Source organism: Homarus americanus, unplaced genomic scaffold, assembly GCF_018991925.1.
Source record: "Homarus americanus isolate GMGI-L3 unplaced genomic scaffold, GMGI_Hamer_2.0 scaffold19065, whole genome shotgun sequence".
NCBI classification, from domain to species: domain Eukaryota; kingdom Metazoa; phylum Arthropoda; class Malacostraca; order Decapoda; family Nephropidae; genus Homarus; species Homarus americanus.
Window position 1 is genome coordinate 265,070 of NW_024757463.1, and position 18,022 is coordinate 283,091.

Consider the following 18,022-nt stretch of genomic DNA (forward strand, 5'->3'; position numbering starts at 1 on the left):
TCGTCCTTGAAACTCATACTCAAGTTACACCTCCTACTTGAAACTCACACTCCAGGGTCAGATCGTAAATAAACCCCGTACTCAAGGGATAGCTCGTACTTGAATCTCATACTCAAGGGATAGCTCGTCCATGAAGCTCATACTCAAGGGATAGCTCGTCCTTGAAATTCATACTCAAGGGATAGCTCGTCCTTGAAACTCATACTCAAGGGATAGCTCGTCCATGAAACTCAGACTCAAGGGATAGCTCGTCCTTGAACCTCATACTCAAGGGATAGCTCGCCCATGAAACTCAGACTCAAGGGATAGCTCGTCCTTGAACCTCATACTCAAGGGATAGCTCGTCCTTGAACCTCATACTCAAGGGATAGCTCGTCCATGAAACTCAACTAACACACAAAATACCATTAAAAATATGTCAATAACAAGATTAATTTTTTGGACATAATAAAACTTAAATTATTCTTATAAAAAAAGCCCAATTTTGTTACTTTATCTGGCTGGACTTTTGTGTTTTGGACTTGAAGGAAATTCTTAGGTATCTTGATAAAAAGTCCAATGAGGAATTGTGGCCTTTGCTTATGCCTGGGCTTAGGGCATTTTTTTCTATTTAAATTCACTAATGCTTGAATCTAGGGCATTATTTCTATTTAAACTTCACTAATGCTTGAATCTAGGGCATTTTTTCTATTTAAACTCACTAATGCTTGAATCTAGGGCATTTTTTCTATTTAAACTTCACTAATGCCGGAATTTGGGGCATTCTTTTCTATTTAAACTTCACTAATGCTTCAATCTGGGGCATTCTTTTTTATGTAAACTTCACTAATGCTTGAATCTAGGCGCATTTTTCTATTTAATCTCACTAATGCCGGAACCTGGGGCATTCTTTTCTATTTAAACTTACTAATGCCTGGACTTACGGCATTTCTCTCTTCAAACTCACTAATGATGGACTATCAAACCTTTAAAACTTAACTAAGGCTAAAACTCGTAATGTTATTCCTTGAAGTCTGAGATCAATGGTTCCTCAAAGTCAATCTTCAGCTCAAATTGAACTTGAAAAAATCCAAATCGACCTTCAAGTACGACTCAAGATACCTCAAGTTCAACCTCATCTGGTGTTTATTTTCTCAAGGACGAGTCGGGGAAAGTCTTGAAATGGATAAAAGTTTTAATGATCTTTTGTAGAATAATTTTAATGCCTTCAAGTTCAATTGTATTTAGAAATTTAACAAAACTTCCCATTGTAGATAATTTTAAGGTCGATTTTGTTCAATTTCTTAGATAAAGTTCAACTTGGGAGTCCATCTTGAGGGTGACATCAATACATATCCTTGGTAAATACTTCAAGTTCGACCTTTGATGAGAGACGGGTTAAGTACAAGTTCAAACTCGACCTCAGAAACATCAAGGTTGAGTTTCTTCACATATCCCTTCAAGGAAGTTCAATTTTGACCTATTCCTCGAACTCCTCTTCATGAGATTACCCTTGTTGATAGGTCACACTCGACTTGTTCTTCAGCTAACCCTTGTAGAAAGCTCATACTCGAGTTGCTCTTCAGCTAACCCTTGTAGAAAGCTTATACTCGACTTGTTCTTCAGCTAACCCTTGTAGAAAGCTCATACTCGAGTTGCTCTTCAGCTAACCCTTGTAGAAAGCTCATACTTGACTTGTTCTTCAGCTAACCCTTGTAGAAAGCTCATAACTAGCTAACCCTTGTAGAAAGCAAATACTTGACTTCATACTAGAGTTGTTCTTCAGCTAACCCTTGTAGAAAGCTTATACTCGACTTGTTCCTCAGCTAACCCTTGTTCATACTCGATAGCTAACATACTCTCGACTTGTTCTTCAGCTAACCCTTGTAGAAAGCTTATACTCGACTTGTTCTTCAGCTAACCCTTGTAGAAAGCTTATACTTGACTTGTTCTTCAGCTAACCCTTGTAGAAAGCTCATACTTGACTTGTTCTTTCAGCTAACCCTTGTAGAAAGCTCATACTAACTCATACTTGACTAGCTCGTAGAAAGCTCATTGTAGAAAGCTCATACTGACTTGTTCTTCAGCTAACCTTGTAGAAAGCTCATACTTGACTTGTTCTTCAGCTAACCCTTGTAGAAAGCTCATACTGCTGTTCTTCAGCTAACCCTTGTAGAAAGCTCATACTTGACTTGTTTCTCAGCTAACCCTTGTAGAAACCTCATACTCGACTTGTTCTTCAGCTAACCCTTGTAGAAAGCTCATACTCGACTTGTTCTTCAGCTAACCCTTGTAGAAAGCTCATACTTGACTTGTTCTTCAGCTAACCCTTGTAGAAACCTCATACTCGACTTGTTCTTCAGCTAACCCTTGTAGAAAGCTCATACTTGACTTGTTCTTCAGCTAACCCTTGTAGAAAGCTCATACTTGACTTGTTTTTCAGCTAACCCTTGTAGAAAGCTCATACTTGACTTGTTCTTCAGCTAACCCTTGTAGAAAACCTCACACTCGACTTCAGACTCAAACCATGTACAAAATCACACACCACCCCTTCTGGAGACATTTCAAGATAGACTTTACCCTCGAGTACACCATTGAGAAGAACTTAAGAATAAAATGATTTGAAGGGCCTCAGTTATCACCAAGGGACAGGATTTTAAGGGCCTCAGTTATCATCAAGGGACAGGGCTTCAAGGGCCTCAGTTATCACCAAGGGACAGGGCTTCAAGGGCCTCAGTTATCACCAAGGGACAGGGCTTCAAGGGCCTCAGTTATCATCAAGGGACAGGGCTTCAAGGGCCTCAGTTATCACCAAGGGACAGGGCTTCAACTATACGTGGATCAGCTTTTGAACCTTCCTTGAATTCTTCTAAAGTTAATTTCTCGTCGTGATTCTTGTCCATTTGTGAGAAAATCTGGTCAACTCTCTTCTGTGGGGCATTCTCATCGTCTGGTTCTGGTGCCTGACCCTAGAATGTGGCGTAGAAAGGGAGAGAAAGGGGCACAATTAGGGTCATCATTAAGGGTCGTTAGAGAAAGGGGGGCACTAATTAGGGTCATTAGAGAAAGGGGTATTTGTTTAGAGAAAAATGACACTTGTTACTAGAAGGAAATATTAATTTTTTTACAATTTAATCTTTAAAAAAAATCGTAAAATTAATCCTAAAATCACCATAAATCCAGGAAGTGTTTAATAAATCCTCATAGTAATCCACTGAAAATCCTATTACAGAAATAAAAATAAATCCATACAACACCACATCCTGAAGAAAATCCTAAAATTAATCCAAAAAATCACCATAAATCCACGAACTGTTTAATAAATCCTCATAGTAATCCACTGAAAATCCTATTACAGAAATAAAAATAAATCCATACAACACCACATCCTGAAGAAAATCCTAAAATTAATCCAAAAAATCACCATAAATCCACGAACTGTTTAACAAATCCTCATAGTAATCCACTGAAAATCCTATTACATAAATAAAAATAAATCCATACAACACCACATCCTGAAGAAAATCCTAAAATTAATCCAAAAAAATCACCATAAATCCACGAACTTTCTAATAAATCCCACGTCGAAGGGGAGTACTGCTTAGTTATCACCCAAGGAAAGAGCCTGGACGATCCTTGGATCTGCCTTTGAACCTTCCTTGAATTCGTCCAGGGTCAATTTTTCATCATTATTTTTGTCCATTTGTGAAAAGATCTTGTCGACTCGTTTCTGGGGGGTGTTTTCGTCCTCTGCTTCCGGTGCTTGTCCCTGAGTGAAGAGAGGAGCAAAGAGAAGGGGTGATAATAGAGGGGAATAGAGAGAGAGGAAGAGAGAGAAGTGGTAGGAGAAGGTGTAGAGAGAGAGAGAGAGAGAGAGAGACACACACAACAGGCAGAAACAGCACATTATTATTAACCAGAGAGAGAAAGATAAGGGACAAAGATGAATAAAACAGATATATAAGATAAACCACGATAAACCAGGTGTGAGAAAGAGGGAGAAAGGGATTAACTAAAATAAACGCTGCCATCAAGGGAGAAGCAATAATTAGCAACACCGATAAATACTGGAATTAGCGAGAACATGGATAATTGGGAAGGAGAAGAGAGAGAGAGAGAGAGAGAGAGAGAGAGAGAGAGAGAGAGAGAGAGAGAGAGAGAATAAACACACACAAGAGAGAAAAAAAAGCAACAATGACAAATTAAAGCCAAAAGTGAGTTAGCTTTAGCACATTAAAGAAAATCTATCTTTAATACACAACCAGACAAGTTTAATTATAAAATCAGGTTAAAGCGACAATAAAATGGAGAATTGTATTGGTATGTGAGATTGGGTTGAGATTAGTGGCTTTAATGGAGCCTAGGGGTGAGATTTGTGGCTTTAATGGAGCCTAGGGGTGAGATTAGTGGCTTTAATGGAGCCTAGAGGTGAGATTAGTGAGACTAGAGTGAGATTAGTGGTTATAATGGTGTTTATGGATGAGATTAGTGACATTAGGGTGAGATTAGTTACTGTAATGGAGCCTAGAGGTGAGATTAGTGAGACTAGAGTGAGATTAGTGGTTATAATGGTGTTTATGGATGAGATTAGTGACATTAGGGTGAGATTAGTTACTGTAATGGAGCCTAGAGGTGAGATTAGTGATTGGAATTGAGCTTAGTAATTTTATATGGCATTCCAGGTGAGTTTGGGGGATTTTCAGAAAGGCTCTGTGTTACAATAGTGATCTTAACTATATGTACAGTGAGATTAGAATGAGATTAGTAACAAAAATGAGCTTTAAGGTGAAAATAATGATCATAGGTATGGGTAGGAAAAATATGACGTCTTATATATAATTTCATATAATCTATACAATTATAAACTTGGTACATAATTATAGGAGATTAAAAACCGATTATCTATTTCGTATAATTTTACACGATTATTTTTACTGTAACATAATCGTATTTTGGTTAATATAATCAGTAATTTTCTATCTAATTTTTTCCAAGTTTTATTCATATTATTTTTTCTATAATGGTAAATAATTTTCAATGTATAATTTTGTCCAAGTTTTATTGATATAATTAATTTTCAAGTATAAATGATTTTAAAAAATTTCCTCTATAATTTGTTTAATTTTTATCGATATATTTAATTTTAAACTAAATAATTAAATATAATCGTATATTTCTTCTTTCAATTAAGAGACATATATTTCATAATTAATTCCAGGTGTATTTAATTTATATAAAATACAATATAATCTTATTTTTATATCAACAATACTTAATTTATTTGGTAATTTGTTGAAATATATATTTTGTATTTTGTAAAAGGTATAAAAAAATATTGATCCAAAATAAAAAAAAATCTATTTCAACTAATTTTATATTTAATATATTTATAAAAAAAATAATCCCCCCCCCCAAAAAAAATAATTCTCATTTCATCGTAAATAAAATAAAAAACAAAATAAAATTGGTTATTTTTTATTAATTTTATTCTCAATGATGAAACTGATTAAAAATTTATTTTATATTTTACGATTTGATAATTAATTATAGTTGGAAATTAACTTAAAAATCACCAAGAAATTAATTTTTAGATTGATTAGATTTAATTGTGAATTATCATAATTAAATATATTAATTTTTAAATGTATTAGGATTAATTTTTATGTGTGTTAAATTAGTTTGAAATATATTAAAAATTTTGATGAAATTAAATAATATGGAAATTAATGAAAAAGTCGTGTTTAATTTAGCAAAGAAGATATGAAAATTAATAGAAAATTATTTATTTAAATGCAAAATTATTATTATAACCATAAAGTAATTTCAGTAAAAAAATTTACTTTCCAAAAAAAAATATTCCAATTTTTTTATTTAAGAAAATGCATAGGTAATTATTACGGATAAATTTCAATTTTAATTATGTAATGATCAAGGAATTTACTATTTTGCTAAAACTACAAAATCAGGAAATTACAGAATTTTATGAAATTCGAATTTACAGAATAAACAGAAAAGAATTGTAGTTGTATAATTGTTTACGAGTACTTGTTGGTGGACGGCTGTAATTACTAACTAAATTACGGCCTTAATTACCTTAGGTGTATTACAGTAATAACACTATAATGAAAGGACTATATTACAAAAAGTATTACAGACAGACAGACTACAGGAAAAAAATACAAATTTGTCTATTGGAAATAAATTTGGAGATATGAGACGATAAATGGAAGTGATATATATATATAAATAATAGAAGAATTACTTTATTTATGGATGTTTACGAGAAATGAGAAGATTTTAAAAACAAAGTGAAGAAATTTATTAAAAAGGTTATGAAATTTATTTAAAAAGTGAAGAAATTTATTGAAAAAGTGAAGAAATTTATTGAAAAAGTGAAGAAATATATTTTAAAAAGTCAGAACTTTATTAAAAATGCTAAAAAAAATTAAAAAAATTATGAAATATATTAGAAAATGGAAAAAAAATCTATTAATGCAAATAAATTTACCTGTATAAAAAAACATTAACTCCAACAAAATATAAACAAATGCATAAATATAGACGATATAAAACACTGAAATCATTTATAAATAACAAAAGACGATCAACACATACGAAACAATAGATTCAGATCCTGTATAGATGAAATGAGGGTCTATAGGGATTCAAAGTCTCTATAAAAAAAGACGATCGTGTATAGATGATCAAAGGTTCTAAGGGCATTCAATCGTCTATAGATCAAAACAAAACACGATCGTAATAACATTCAATCGTTTATATACACAAAAAACAATAGAATCCCATCCGAAAGCTTAAAATAAACAACACGACATTAAAAGCAAATAAGCTTACATATCAGCTTTAAAATCACATTAAGCTGATCCCCCCAAAAATCCCCAAAAAATCTATTAATAAAATAGAAAATAGAATGATGCAATAGATTAAAAATAGCCAAAAAAATAGCTATATTAAGGCCGTATAGAAAATAGAAATATGCAAGGAATTATAAAAAAAAACACATATATAAAAAAAAGGTGTTTTTTAGAAATTGTTAAAATATTAGAAAAAGAAAAGTGAAATATGGTGGAGATTTTTGGGTTTTACTTGTTTACTTGTTGTTGTTGTTGTTTACTTGTTGTTGTTGTTTACTTGTAGTGTTTACTGCATCTATGCTCGTCTTATACACAATGTCTGGCGAACGTTTGTCTGGCGAAGCTTCTTAGGTATTAGTATCAAGTTGGAGGGAAGGCTGGCGAACGATAGTCTGGCGAAACTCCCTTAGGTAAATCAGTATCAGGTGGAGGGAAGTCTGGCGAACGATAGTCTGGCGAAACTCCCTTAGGTAAATCAGTATCAGGTGGAGGGAAGTCTGGCGAACGATAGTCTGGCGAAACTCCCTTAGGTAAATCAGTATCAGGTGGAGGGAAGTCTGGCGAACGATTGCCTGGCGAAGCTTCTTAGATATCAGTATCAAGTGGAAGAAAGGCTGGCGAATATTTGTCTGGCGAATGTTAGACTGGCGAAGCTGCCTTAGGTACATCACTATAACGTAGAGGAAAGCCTGGCGAACATTAGTCTGGCGAATCTTCTTAGGTACACCAGCATCATGTGGAGGGAAGACTGGCGAACATTAGCCTGGCGTAATATCAATAACAGCGCCAGACTAGAGTTTAAAACAGTGTCAAATCTTGCAGAAGTCGAGCGAACATATGCCAGACGTAGTTAAATGCTCATACTGGCAATGGCTTGGTTGAAAGTTAGTCTGGCGAAAGTTCCTTAATCCTGTTACAATATGGAGGTGATCGCCAGACGCTGGTGATCGCCTGTACTGGTGATCGCCTGTGCTGGTAATGTTCTTGGAAGCAATAAAATCAGAATCCGAATTTGAATCCGTAATGTAATCATCCAAAGTAATCGTAATGTAATCATCATCCATAGTAATCGTAATGTAATCATCCAAAGTAATCATAATGTAATCATCCAAAGTAATCACAATGCAATCATCATCCATAGTAATCGTAATGTAATCATCCAAAGTAATCGTAATGTAATCATCCAAAGTAATCACAATGCAATCATCATCCATAGTAATCGTAATGTAATCAGCCAAAATAATCGTAATGTAACCATCCAAAATAATCGTAATGTAATCATCCAAAATAATCGTAATGTAATCAACCCCCCCAAAAACGATAACTATACACATTTATCCACGTATATACACCATACACACAACATAAACATCTGTGTCATATATATAAACCGTATACTATATAAATCCAGGTGTGTAAAATAATATATTCAATAATAAACTTTCCTGATTATAATTAATTACTGGCCAATTATTTTTGTCTCATTCTAAAGCAAAAATATAATTAAGTAATAGATAGATAGATAGATAGATAGATAGATAGATAGATAGATAGATAGATAGATAGATAGATAAATAGACAGAAATAACAATTTTGTCTCTGACTTAAAACTAACATAATTTAGCATTACGTAAAATTTGATAAGCAATTAATTTGGTCTGAAAATAATCGTAATTAATTAACATTTAGACACAATTACTGAATATACTTGAATATATTCCTGGTATAACGATGTAGTATATTTATATAGATGGAATATATCCTTAGTATATTGGTTAGGTTAGGTATACTCAATATATCCGTGTTAAATTGACGATATACCCCAGTATACTCACCAGAGGCTAGAATATACCATTTAAGCATACTCACTATCCCTTGATATACTCCTGAAAATATACTTGATGTTTTGTAATATATATAGCAAGCATCATACCCATACTGGTTATACTCTGGTTATTTAAGTCGATACAACTTCAGCATACTCATCAATAAGCACTCAGCATACTCACCTAGCATACAACTCCCAATATGCTGAGAGTATACTAAATAACATATAATTATATCAAATAACCATTACATCATAAATATATCGGTTATATTATCGATATACTCATTAAATATCATATAATCTCGTTATATCTTGCTTATACTACCAGCATATCAGTATACCTCTAGCATACTCACCTTAACAAATATACCCACAGAATATATAACCACATTAAATAATCATTAGAGCCAAAGTATACTGGATATATTTACGTTATAATACCATTCTTGAAGTATATCCCTAGCATACTCACCGCAATCTAACATAAGGATACCAGGACGACTAAAATTATACCAATTATCATAAAACTACATAAAAAATCCTCATAGTCAAAGTATATTCGTTATATTTTGGTTATACTCAGCTGTTATACTCACCACCATCTGATATATTGCATCCACTATAGAATACATCTCCTCTCTTGTAATAAAACCATCGTTGTCAACGTCATATAACCTGAACGCCCCTGAAAGTAGATAAAAGCAGGTGAAAAAGTAGATAAAAGTAGGTTAAAAGTATATAAAAGTAGGTGAAAAAGTATATAAAAGTAGGAGAAAAAGTATATAAAAGTAGGTGAAAAAGTAGATAAAAGTAGGTGAAAAAGTATATAAAAGTAGGTGAAAAAGTATATAAAAGTAGGTTAAAAAGTATATAAAAGTAGGTGAAAAAGTAGATAAAAGTAGGTTAAAAAGTATATAAAAGTAGGTTAAAAAGTAGATAAAAGTAGGTGAAAAAGTAGATAAAAGTAGGTTAAAAAGTATATAAAAGTAGGTTAAAAAGTATATAAAAGTTGGTTAAAAAGTAGATAAAAGTTGGTTAAAAAGTATATAAAAGTAGGTTAAAAAGTATATAAAAGTTGGTTAAAAAGTAGATAAAAGTAGGTTAAAAAGTATATAAAAGTTGGTTAAAAAGTATATAAAAGTAGGTTAAAAAGTAGATAAAAGTAGGTTAAAAAGTAGATAAAAGTTGGTTAAAAAGTATATAAAAGTAGGTTAAAAAGAGTATTATTAGATAAAGTGGGTGAAAAAAAAGGAAGCCCAGAATAAAAAGTAGGTTAAAGAAGTATTAGATAAAGAAGTAGGGGTGAAAAAAGTAGATAAAAGTGGGTGAAAAAGTAGATAAAAAGTAGGTTAAAAGTAGATAAAAAAGTAGGTTAAAAAAGTAGATAAAAAGTAAGTTCAAAGTATATAAAGAAGTTTAAATAGTAGAAAGGGAGATAAAAAAATATAAAAGTATATATATTTTAAAAAAATACTTCAAAAATACTTACAAACTATTATTTCACTTAAAAATACCCTGAAGCTAACTATTTCACTTAAAAATACCAAAAAAAAGTAACAAAAGTAGAAGTAAAACAAAAAATATACTCACATAGTAATTTCTCATCCACGTTTCCTCTGGATGTGATCGAAAGCGCGCGAATAAACTCCTCAAACTCGATCGATCCGTCCTGTCAGAATTGAAGACAAGAGCATTACTGAGGTTTGTTGACGCTTGCTACTATACCCTCTGGAATCCGTCTATGGTGGGAAATGTTATCGTTACGGTGTTTTAAAGGGAGTGAATTTTTTAAGGGATTTAGGGTTGTTTTAGGGGTTTAGGGATTGTTTGGGGGGATTTATGGTTGTTTTAAGGATTTATAGTTTTTTGGGGGATTTGGGGATTTTTAGGGATTTAATGTCTTTTTTAGGGATTTAAGGTTGTTTTGGGGATTTTAGGGTTATTTTACGGATTTAAGGTTGTTTTGGGGGATTTTAGGGTTGTTTTTAGGGATTTAAGTATTTTGGGGGGTTATGGGACTGTTTTTAGGTTTAAGGATAGATTTTAAAGGTTAAGGGTTGCTTTTAAGGAATAAGGGTCGATTTTTAGGGTTAAGGTTCATTTTTAGTATTTAAGGGTCGGTTTAAAGTTCATGATTTGATTTTCAGGGTTAAGGGTTGATTTTAGGGGTTAGATTACATTTGTAAGGGCTAAGGAATGTTTTTAAGGGTTAAGGGTAATTTTAAAGGGTGAAGGTGTCATTTTAAGGGCTCAAGGTGTCATTTTAAGGGCTCAAGGTGTCATTTTAAGGGATCAGGGTGTCATTTTAAGGGATGAAGGTGTCAATTTAAGGGATCAGGGTGTCATTTTAAGGGATCAGGGTGTCAATTTAAGGGATCAGAGTGTCATTTTAAGGGATATTTGGCGTTTTGAAGTAAAAGCAATTGGTCAAAATAGGCAACTTTTATGTACAAATGGGTATTATTTACATAAGCCAATTTCTACATAAAATAACTCATTTCTACGTTAATTAGGACAATTTTACATTAAATAGTCAATTTCTACAAAAAACTTGCCAATTTCTATATTAAATAGCTAATTTCTAAGTTAAATAGGACACTTTTTAAAATAATAGCCAATTCATCCATAAAAATTATTTAGTTAAGAAAATAATAATTTACATCTTCACAAAAATTTAAAAAAAATTGATTCAAGATAAAAATTTAACCAATTTTTTTTAATGACCAACAAAAATTTTCACAACAAAAATTCCACTTAGACAAAAAAATTCACTTAGACAAAAAAATTTCACTTAAAACAAAAAATTCCACTTAGATAAAAAATTCCACTTAAAATAAAAATTCCACTTAGACAAAAAATTCAGACAAAAAATTCCACTTAAAATAAAAATTCCACTTAGACAAAAAAATTCACTTAGACAAAAAAATTCACTTAATAATAAAAAATTCCACTTAAAACAAAAAATTCCACTTACGATAAAAAGCTGAAAAAAAATCGTATACTTACGTTGTTCTCATCAAAGACCCGAAAAACTAAGGAGGCGAACTTGGTTGGATCACCTTGTGGGAAAAACTGTTTGTAGATCTTGATAAAGCCCTGAGAGAGAGAGAGAGAGAGAGAACTGTTAGAGAGAGTGAGAGAGAGAGAGAGAGAGAGAGCTGTTAGAGAGAGTGAGAGAGTGAGAGAGAGAGAGAGAAAGAGAGAGAGATTCTTTACTTATATATATATCACAAAAGTAGACAGAGAAGACAGACAGACAGACAGACAGACAGATAGAGAACAAGACAGACAGACAGACAGAGAGCAAGACAGATAGACAGACAGACAGACAGACAGACAGACAGATAGAGAACAAGACAGACAGACAGACAGAGAGCAAGACAGACAGAGACAGACAGAAGACAGACAGACAGACAGACAGACAGACAGACAGATAGATAGACAGATAGACAGACAGACAGAGAACAAGACAGACAGACAGACAGAGAGCAAGACAGATAGATAGACAGACAGACAGACTGACAGACAGATAGAGAACAAGACAAACAGACAGACAGAGAGCAAGACAGATAGACAGACAGACAGACAGACAGACAGACAGAGAGAACAAGACAGACAGACAGACAGCGACAGACAGACATCACCTCATTTACTTCAATATAACAGAAAAAAATCTAATTATTTTCAAAAGACAAGAAAAAATATATATAAAAAACTACTAATAATTATAAACTAGAATTATATATTAAAATTATATCAATTACTATGGAACCTATAATGACCTGTCTGTCTGTCTGTCTGTCTGTCTGAATTTAGAAGACACCGGGGTACCTATAATGACCTGTTCGTCTGTCTGTCTGTCTGTCTGAATTTAGAAGACACCGGGGTACCTATAATGACCTGTCTGTCTGTCTGTCTGTCTGTCTGAATTTAGAAGACACCGGGGTACCTATAATGACCTGTCTGTCTGTCTGTCTGTCTGTCTGAATTTAGAAGACACCGGGGTACCTATAGACCTGTCTGTCTGTCTGTCTGTCTGGTTGAATTTAGAAGACACCGGGTACCTATAATGACCTGTCTGTCTGTCTGTCTGTCTGTCTGAATTTAGAAGACACCGGGGTACCTATAATGACCTGTCTGTCTGTCTGTCTGTCTGTCTGAATTTAGAAGACACCGGGTACCTATAATGACCTGTCTGTCTGTCTGTCTGTCTGTCTTAACACCGGGTACCTATAATGACCTGTCTGTCTGTCTGTCTGTCTGTCTGAATTTAGAAGACACCGGGGTACCTATAATGACCTGTCTGTCTGTCTGTCTGTCTGTCTGAATTTAGAAGACAACCGGGGTACCTATAATGACCTGTCTGTCTGTCTGTCTGTCTGTCTGAATTTAGAAGACACGGGGTACCTATAATGACCTGTCTGTCTGACTGTCTGTCTGTCTGAATTTAGAAGACACCGGATCTATAATGACCTGTCTCTCTGTCTCTCTGTCTGTTTATCTGTCCAAACCGTTAAACCTTCCTGTTTTCGTCTCCACCTCCTCTGCCACCTCCAGTACCTCGCCTCAATATCATTAACCTAACCTAACCTAACCTAACCTAACCTAACCTAACCTAACCTTGTCTAGACTTCCTCTTCATTTAAATTTTGCAATATAATTATTTCAGTATAATTTCATTTTAATATAATTGTTGATATAATTCTGCAAATAATTAGTTCCTATGATAATTAGTTTTTCTTATCTGTACATGAAATCGTAATTGAACGTTAGGTGTCTTGTGATTATCTTAATTATATTCTAAGTAATGTTAAGTAATTATCTAATTATATTTGGTAGTTGAGATGTTCTGATAATTTGGGTGTTTGGTAATTGCTGTTTTAATTGGTGTTTTAATTGGTGTTTCTCTTGGCGCTTCTTTTTGCTGTGTGTGTGTGTGTGTGTGTGTGTGTGTGTGTGTGTGTGTGTGTGTTGTGTGTACTACTACTACGACTACAAAAACAACAACAACACACTACTACTACTACTACTACTACTACTACTACTAATACTACTACTACTTCTACTACTACTATCATTACTCACCGTTTCTGTTAGCAGGCCATTTGGACAATCTTTTAGGAACCCCTTGTGCCTGTGAAAGAAAATGTGAAATTATTACATTATAGAAAACGGGATTAGAGAGAGAGAGAGAGAGAGAGAGAGAGAGAGAGAGAGAGAGAGAGAGAGAGAGAGAGAGAGAGAGAGAGAGAGAGAGAGAGAGAGAGAGAGAATACAAGGCCCCCAGTACACACACACACACCCACACTCAGGCACTGTATGAGACCACCTTCATTTCCTCAACTGTAACGTCAGGTACCAATTCACAGCTGGGTCAACGAGGGGTGAAATGGGTCGATTCTTAAAGCACATAGATAAACACACAAATATTTAATACTGGAATCACCTGGAGATTAACCACCCCACCCTAACCTACTCTACGAAATAGCATTAAGGTGGTTAATCTATAGGTGAAATAGGGTAATAAAAACCTTATTGACAATATGTAATTCAGAGGAAAAGAAATTCATGATAGAAAACGGGAATTCCATAGAAAAATGTCTCTGAAAGGGGGAACTCAACTAAACTTTATTACAATGGTATTCTGTCGCATCCCATTGTTGTGGTACAGTGTTATGGGATTTGCGTCATAACAAAAGAAGTCAGACAAGAAAAACACAACAAACACAATGACCGAACAAAACAATTTAAAAAACGTAAGGAAAAACAAGAAATAAACAATAAAATAAAACAGAGAGAAAAACACAATGACAAAACAAGAAAATCAAATTAATAACAAGAAAATTACAAAGAAAAACAAGGAACAAGAAAAAACACAGTAAAAACAACACAAACACAAAACAAAAACAACGAAGGAACAAACACTCAACAAACAAACACAAGGAACGAATGTGTTAAAAACTAAACACACAAACATTCACGTAAAAAAAACACAAAAGAAACAGATTAAAACAGCTTTACACTGTTATACTCTGGTCATTGAAACACTGTGTGTGTTTAGAGAGAGAGAGAGAGAGAGAGAGAGAGAGAGAGAGAGAGAGAGAGAGAGAGAGAGAGAGAGAGAGAGAGAGAGAGAGGGTATGTATTTAGTGTTATGGAAGAACTATATACATACATACATACATACATCATACATACATACATACATACATATATACATACATACATACATACATAATGGAAGTCCCTCGAAATTGAGGATGGCCAACCCAAGGGCCTCCTAGGCTTGAATTTGTTAAGGTGTAGAAGCTGTCGCCAACACAACAACCACACCCTGAGTTAACGAGCTGCATGACCCAGTGTTTAAGGTGTAGAAGCTGTCACCAACACAACAACCACCCCTGAGTTAACGAGCTACATGACCCAGTGCTTAAGGTGTAGAAGCTGTCACCAACACAACAACTACAAACCCTGAGTTAACGAGCTGCATGACCCAGTGTTTAAGGTGTAGAAGCTGTCACCAACACAACAACCACACCCTGAGTTAACGAGCTGCATGACCCAGTGTTTACAGTGCAGAAGCTGTCGCCAACACAACAACCACACACCCTGAGTTAACGAGCTGCATGACCCAGTAAGCTTAAGGTGTAGAAGCTGTCACCAACACAACAACCACACCCCTGAGTTAACGAGCTGCATGACCCAGTGCTTAAGGTGTAGCCGTCACCAACACAACAAATCCACACCCTGAGTTAACGAGCTGCATGACCCAGTGTTTAAGGTGTAGAAGCTACCAACACACAACAACCACACCCTGAGTTAACGAGCTGCACGACCCAGTGTTTAAGGTGCAGAAGCTGTCGCCAACAACCACACCTTGTTAACGAGCTGCCTGACCCAGTGTTTAAGGTGTAGAAGCTGTCACCAACACAACAACCACAATCCTGAGTTAACGAGCCGCATGACCCAGCGTTTAAGGTGTAGAAGCTGTCACCAACACAACAACCACACCCTGAGTTAACGAGCTAAATGACCCAGTGTTAAAAGTGTAGAAGCTGTCGCCAACACAACAACCACACCCTGAGTTAACGAGCTGCATGACCCAGTGTTTAAGGTGTAGAAGCTGTCGCCAACACAATAACCACACCCTGAGTTAACGAGCTGCATGACCCAGTGTTTAAGGTGTAGAAGCTGTCGCCAGCACAACAACCACACCCTGAGTTAACGAGCTGCATGACCCAGTGTTTAAGGTGTAGAAGCTGTCACCAACACAACAACCACACCCTGAGTTAACGAGCTGCATGACCCAGTGTTTAAGGTGTAGAAGCTGTCGCCAACACAACAACCACACCCTGAGTTAACGAGCTGCATGACCCAGTGTTTAAGGTGTAAGCTGTCCGCAAACAACATAACCACACCCTGAGTTAATTAACTGCATGACCCAGTGTTTAAGGTGTAGAAGCTGTCACCAACACAACAACCACACCCTGAGTTAACAAGCTGCATGACCCAGTGTTTAAGGTGTAGAAGCTGTCACCAACATAACAACCACACCCTGAGTTAATGAACTGCATGACCCTGTGTTTAAGGTGTAAAAGCTGTCACCAACACAACAACTACACCCTAAGTTAACGAGCTGCATGACCCAGTGTCTAAGGTGTAAAAGCTGTCACCAACACAACAACTACACCCTAAGTTAACGAGCTGCATGACCCAGTGTTTAAGGTGTAGAAGCTGTCACCAACACAACAACTACACCCTAAGTTAACGAGCTGCATGACCCAGTGTTTAAGGTGTAAAAGCTGTCACCAACACAACAACTACACCCTAAGTTAACGAGCTGCATGACCCAGTGTTTAAGGTGTAGAAGCTGTCACCAACACAACAACCACACCCTGAGTTAACAAGCTGCATGACCCAGTGTTTAAGGTGTAGAAGCTGTCACCAACACAATAACCACACCCTGAGTTAACGAGCTGCATGACCCAGTGTTTAGGGTGTAGAAGCTGTCGCCAACACAATAACCACACCCTGAGGTTAACGAGCTGCATGACCCAGTGTTTAAAGGTGTAGCAGAAGCTGTCATGACACAATAATCACACCTAAGTTAACGAGTTGCATGACCCAGTGTTTAGGGTGTAGAAGCTGTCACCAACACAACGACCACACCCTAAGTTAACGAGTTGCATGACCCAGTGTTTAAGGTGTAGAAGCTGTCGCCAACACAACAACCACACCCTGAGTTAACGAGCTGCATGACCCAGTGTTTAGGGTGTAGAAGCTGTCACCAACACAACGACCACACCCTAAGTTAACGAGTTGCATGACCCAGTGTTGAAGGTGTAGAAGCTGTCGCCAACACAACAACCACACCCTAAGTTAACGAGTTGCATGACCCAGTGTTTAAGTTGTAGAAGCTGTCGCCAACACAACAACCACACCCCTAAGATAACGGGATTTGCTGACCCACTGTTTCAGGTGTAGAAGCTGTTACCAACACAACAACCACACCCTAAGTTAACGAGCTGCATGACCCACTGTTTCAGGTGTAGAAGCTGTCGCCAGCACAACAACCACACCCTAAGTTAACGAGCTGCATGACCCAGTGTTTAAGGTGTAGAAGCTGTCGCCAGCACAACAACCACACACTAAGTTAACGAGCTGCATGACCCAGTGTTTAAGGTGTAGAAGCTGTCGCCAGCACAACAACCACACCCTAAGTTAACGAGCTGCATGACCCACTGTTTAAGGTGGAGAAGCTGTCGCCAACACCACAACCACACCCTAAGTTAACGAGCTGCATGACCCAGTGTTTAAGGTGTAGAAGCTGTCGCCAACACAACAACCACACCCTAAGATAACGAGTTGCATGACCCAGTGTTTAAGGTGTAGAAGCTGTCGCCAACACAACGCCACACCCTGAGTTAACGAGCTGCATGACCCAGTGTTTATGGTGTAGAAGCTGTCTCCAACACAACAACCACACCCTGAGTTAACGAGTTGCATGACCCAGTGTTTATGGTGTAGAAGCTGTCTCCAACACAACAACCACACCCTGAGTTAACGAGTTGCATGACCCAGTGTTTAAGGTGTAGAAGCTGTCGCCAACACAGCAACCACACCCTGAGTTAACGAGCTGCATGACCCAGTGTTTAAGGTGTAGAAGCTGTCGCCAACACAACAACCACACCCTGAGTTAATGAGTTGCATGACCCAGTGTTTAAGGTGTAAAAGCTGTCACCAACACAACAACCACACCCTGAGTTAACGAGCTGCATGACCCAGTGTTTAAGGTGTAGAAGCTGTCGCCAACACAACAACCACACCCTGAGTTAATGAGTTG

The 18,022-nt window shown here is 36.0% G+C and overlaps 1 protein-coding gene across 1 annotated transcript in view; it reads right to left on the bottom strand.

Annotated features, from left to right (window-relative positions):
- Nucleotides 1–1,844: 1,844 nt before the first annotated feature.
- Nucleotides 1,845–18,022, bottom strand: part of LOC121857529 (frequenin-1-like) — a 21,377-nt gene continuing 5,199 nt past the window's right edge. The window contains exons 3-8 of the mRNA XM_042353613.1: nt 13,765–13,813; nt 11,686–11,775; nt 10,270–10,348; nt 9,276–9,364; nt 2,200–2,948; nt 1,845–1,953 (exon numbers count right to left, since the gene is read on the bottom strand). Of these exons, the coding sequence (XP_042209547.1) occupies nt 2,781–2,948; nt 9,276–9,364; nt 10,270–10,348; nt 11,686–11,775; nt 13,765–13,813 (475 nt within the window). The 3' untranslated portion in view covers nt 1,845–1,953; nt 2,200–2,780. The remainder of the gene's footprint in view (nt 1,954–2,199; nt 2,949–9,275; nt 9,365–10,269; nt 10,349–11,685; nt 11,776–13,764; nt 13,814–18,022) is intronic.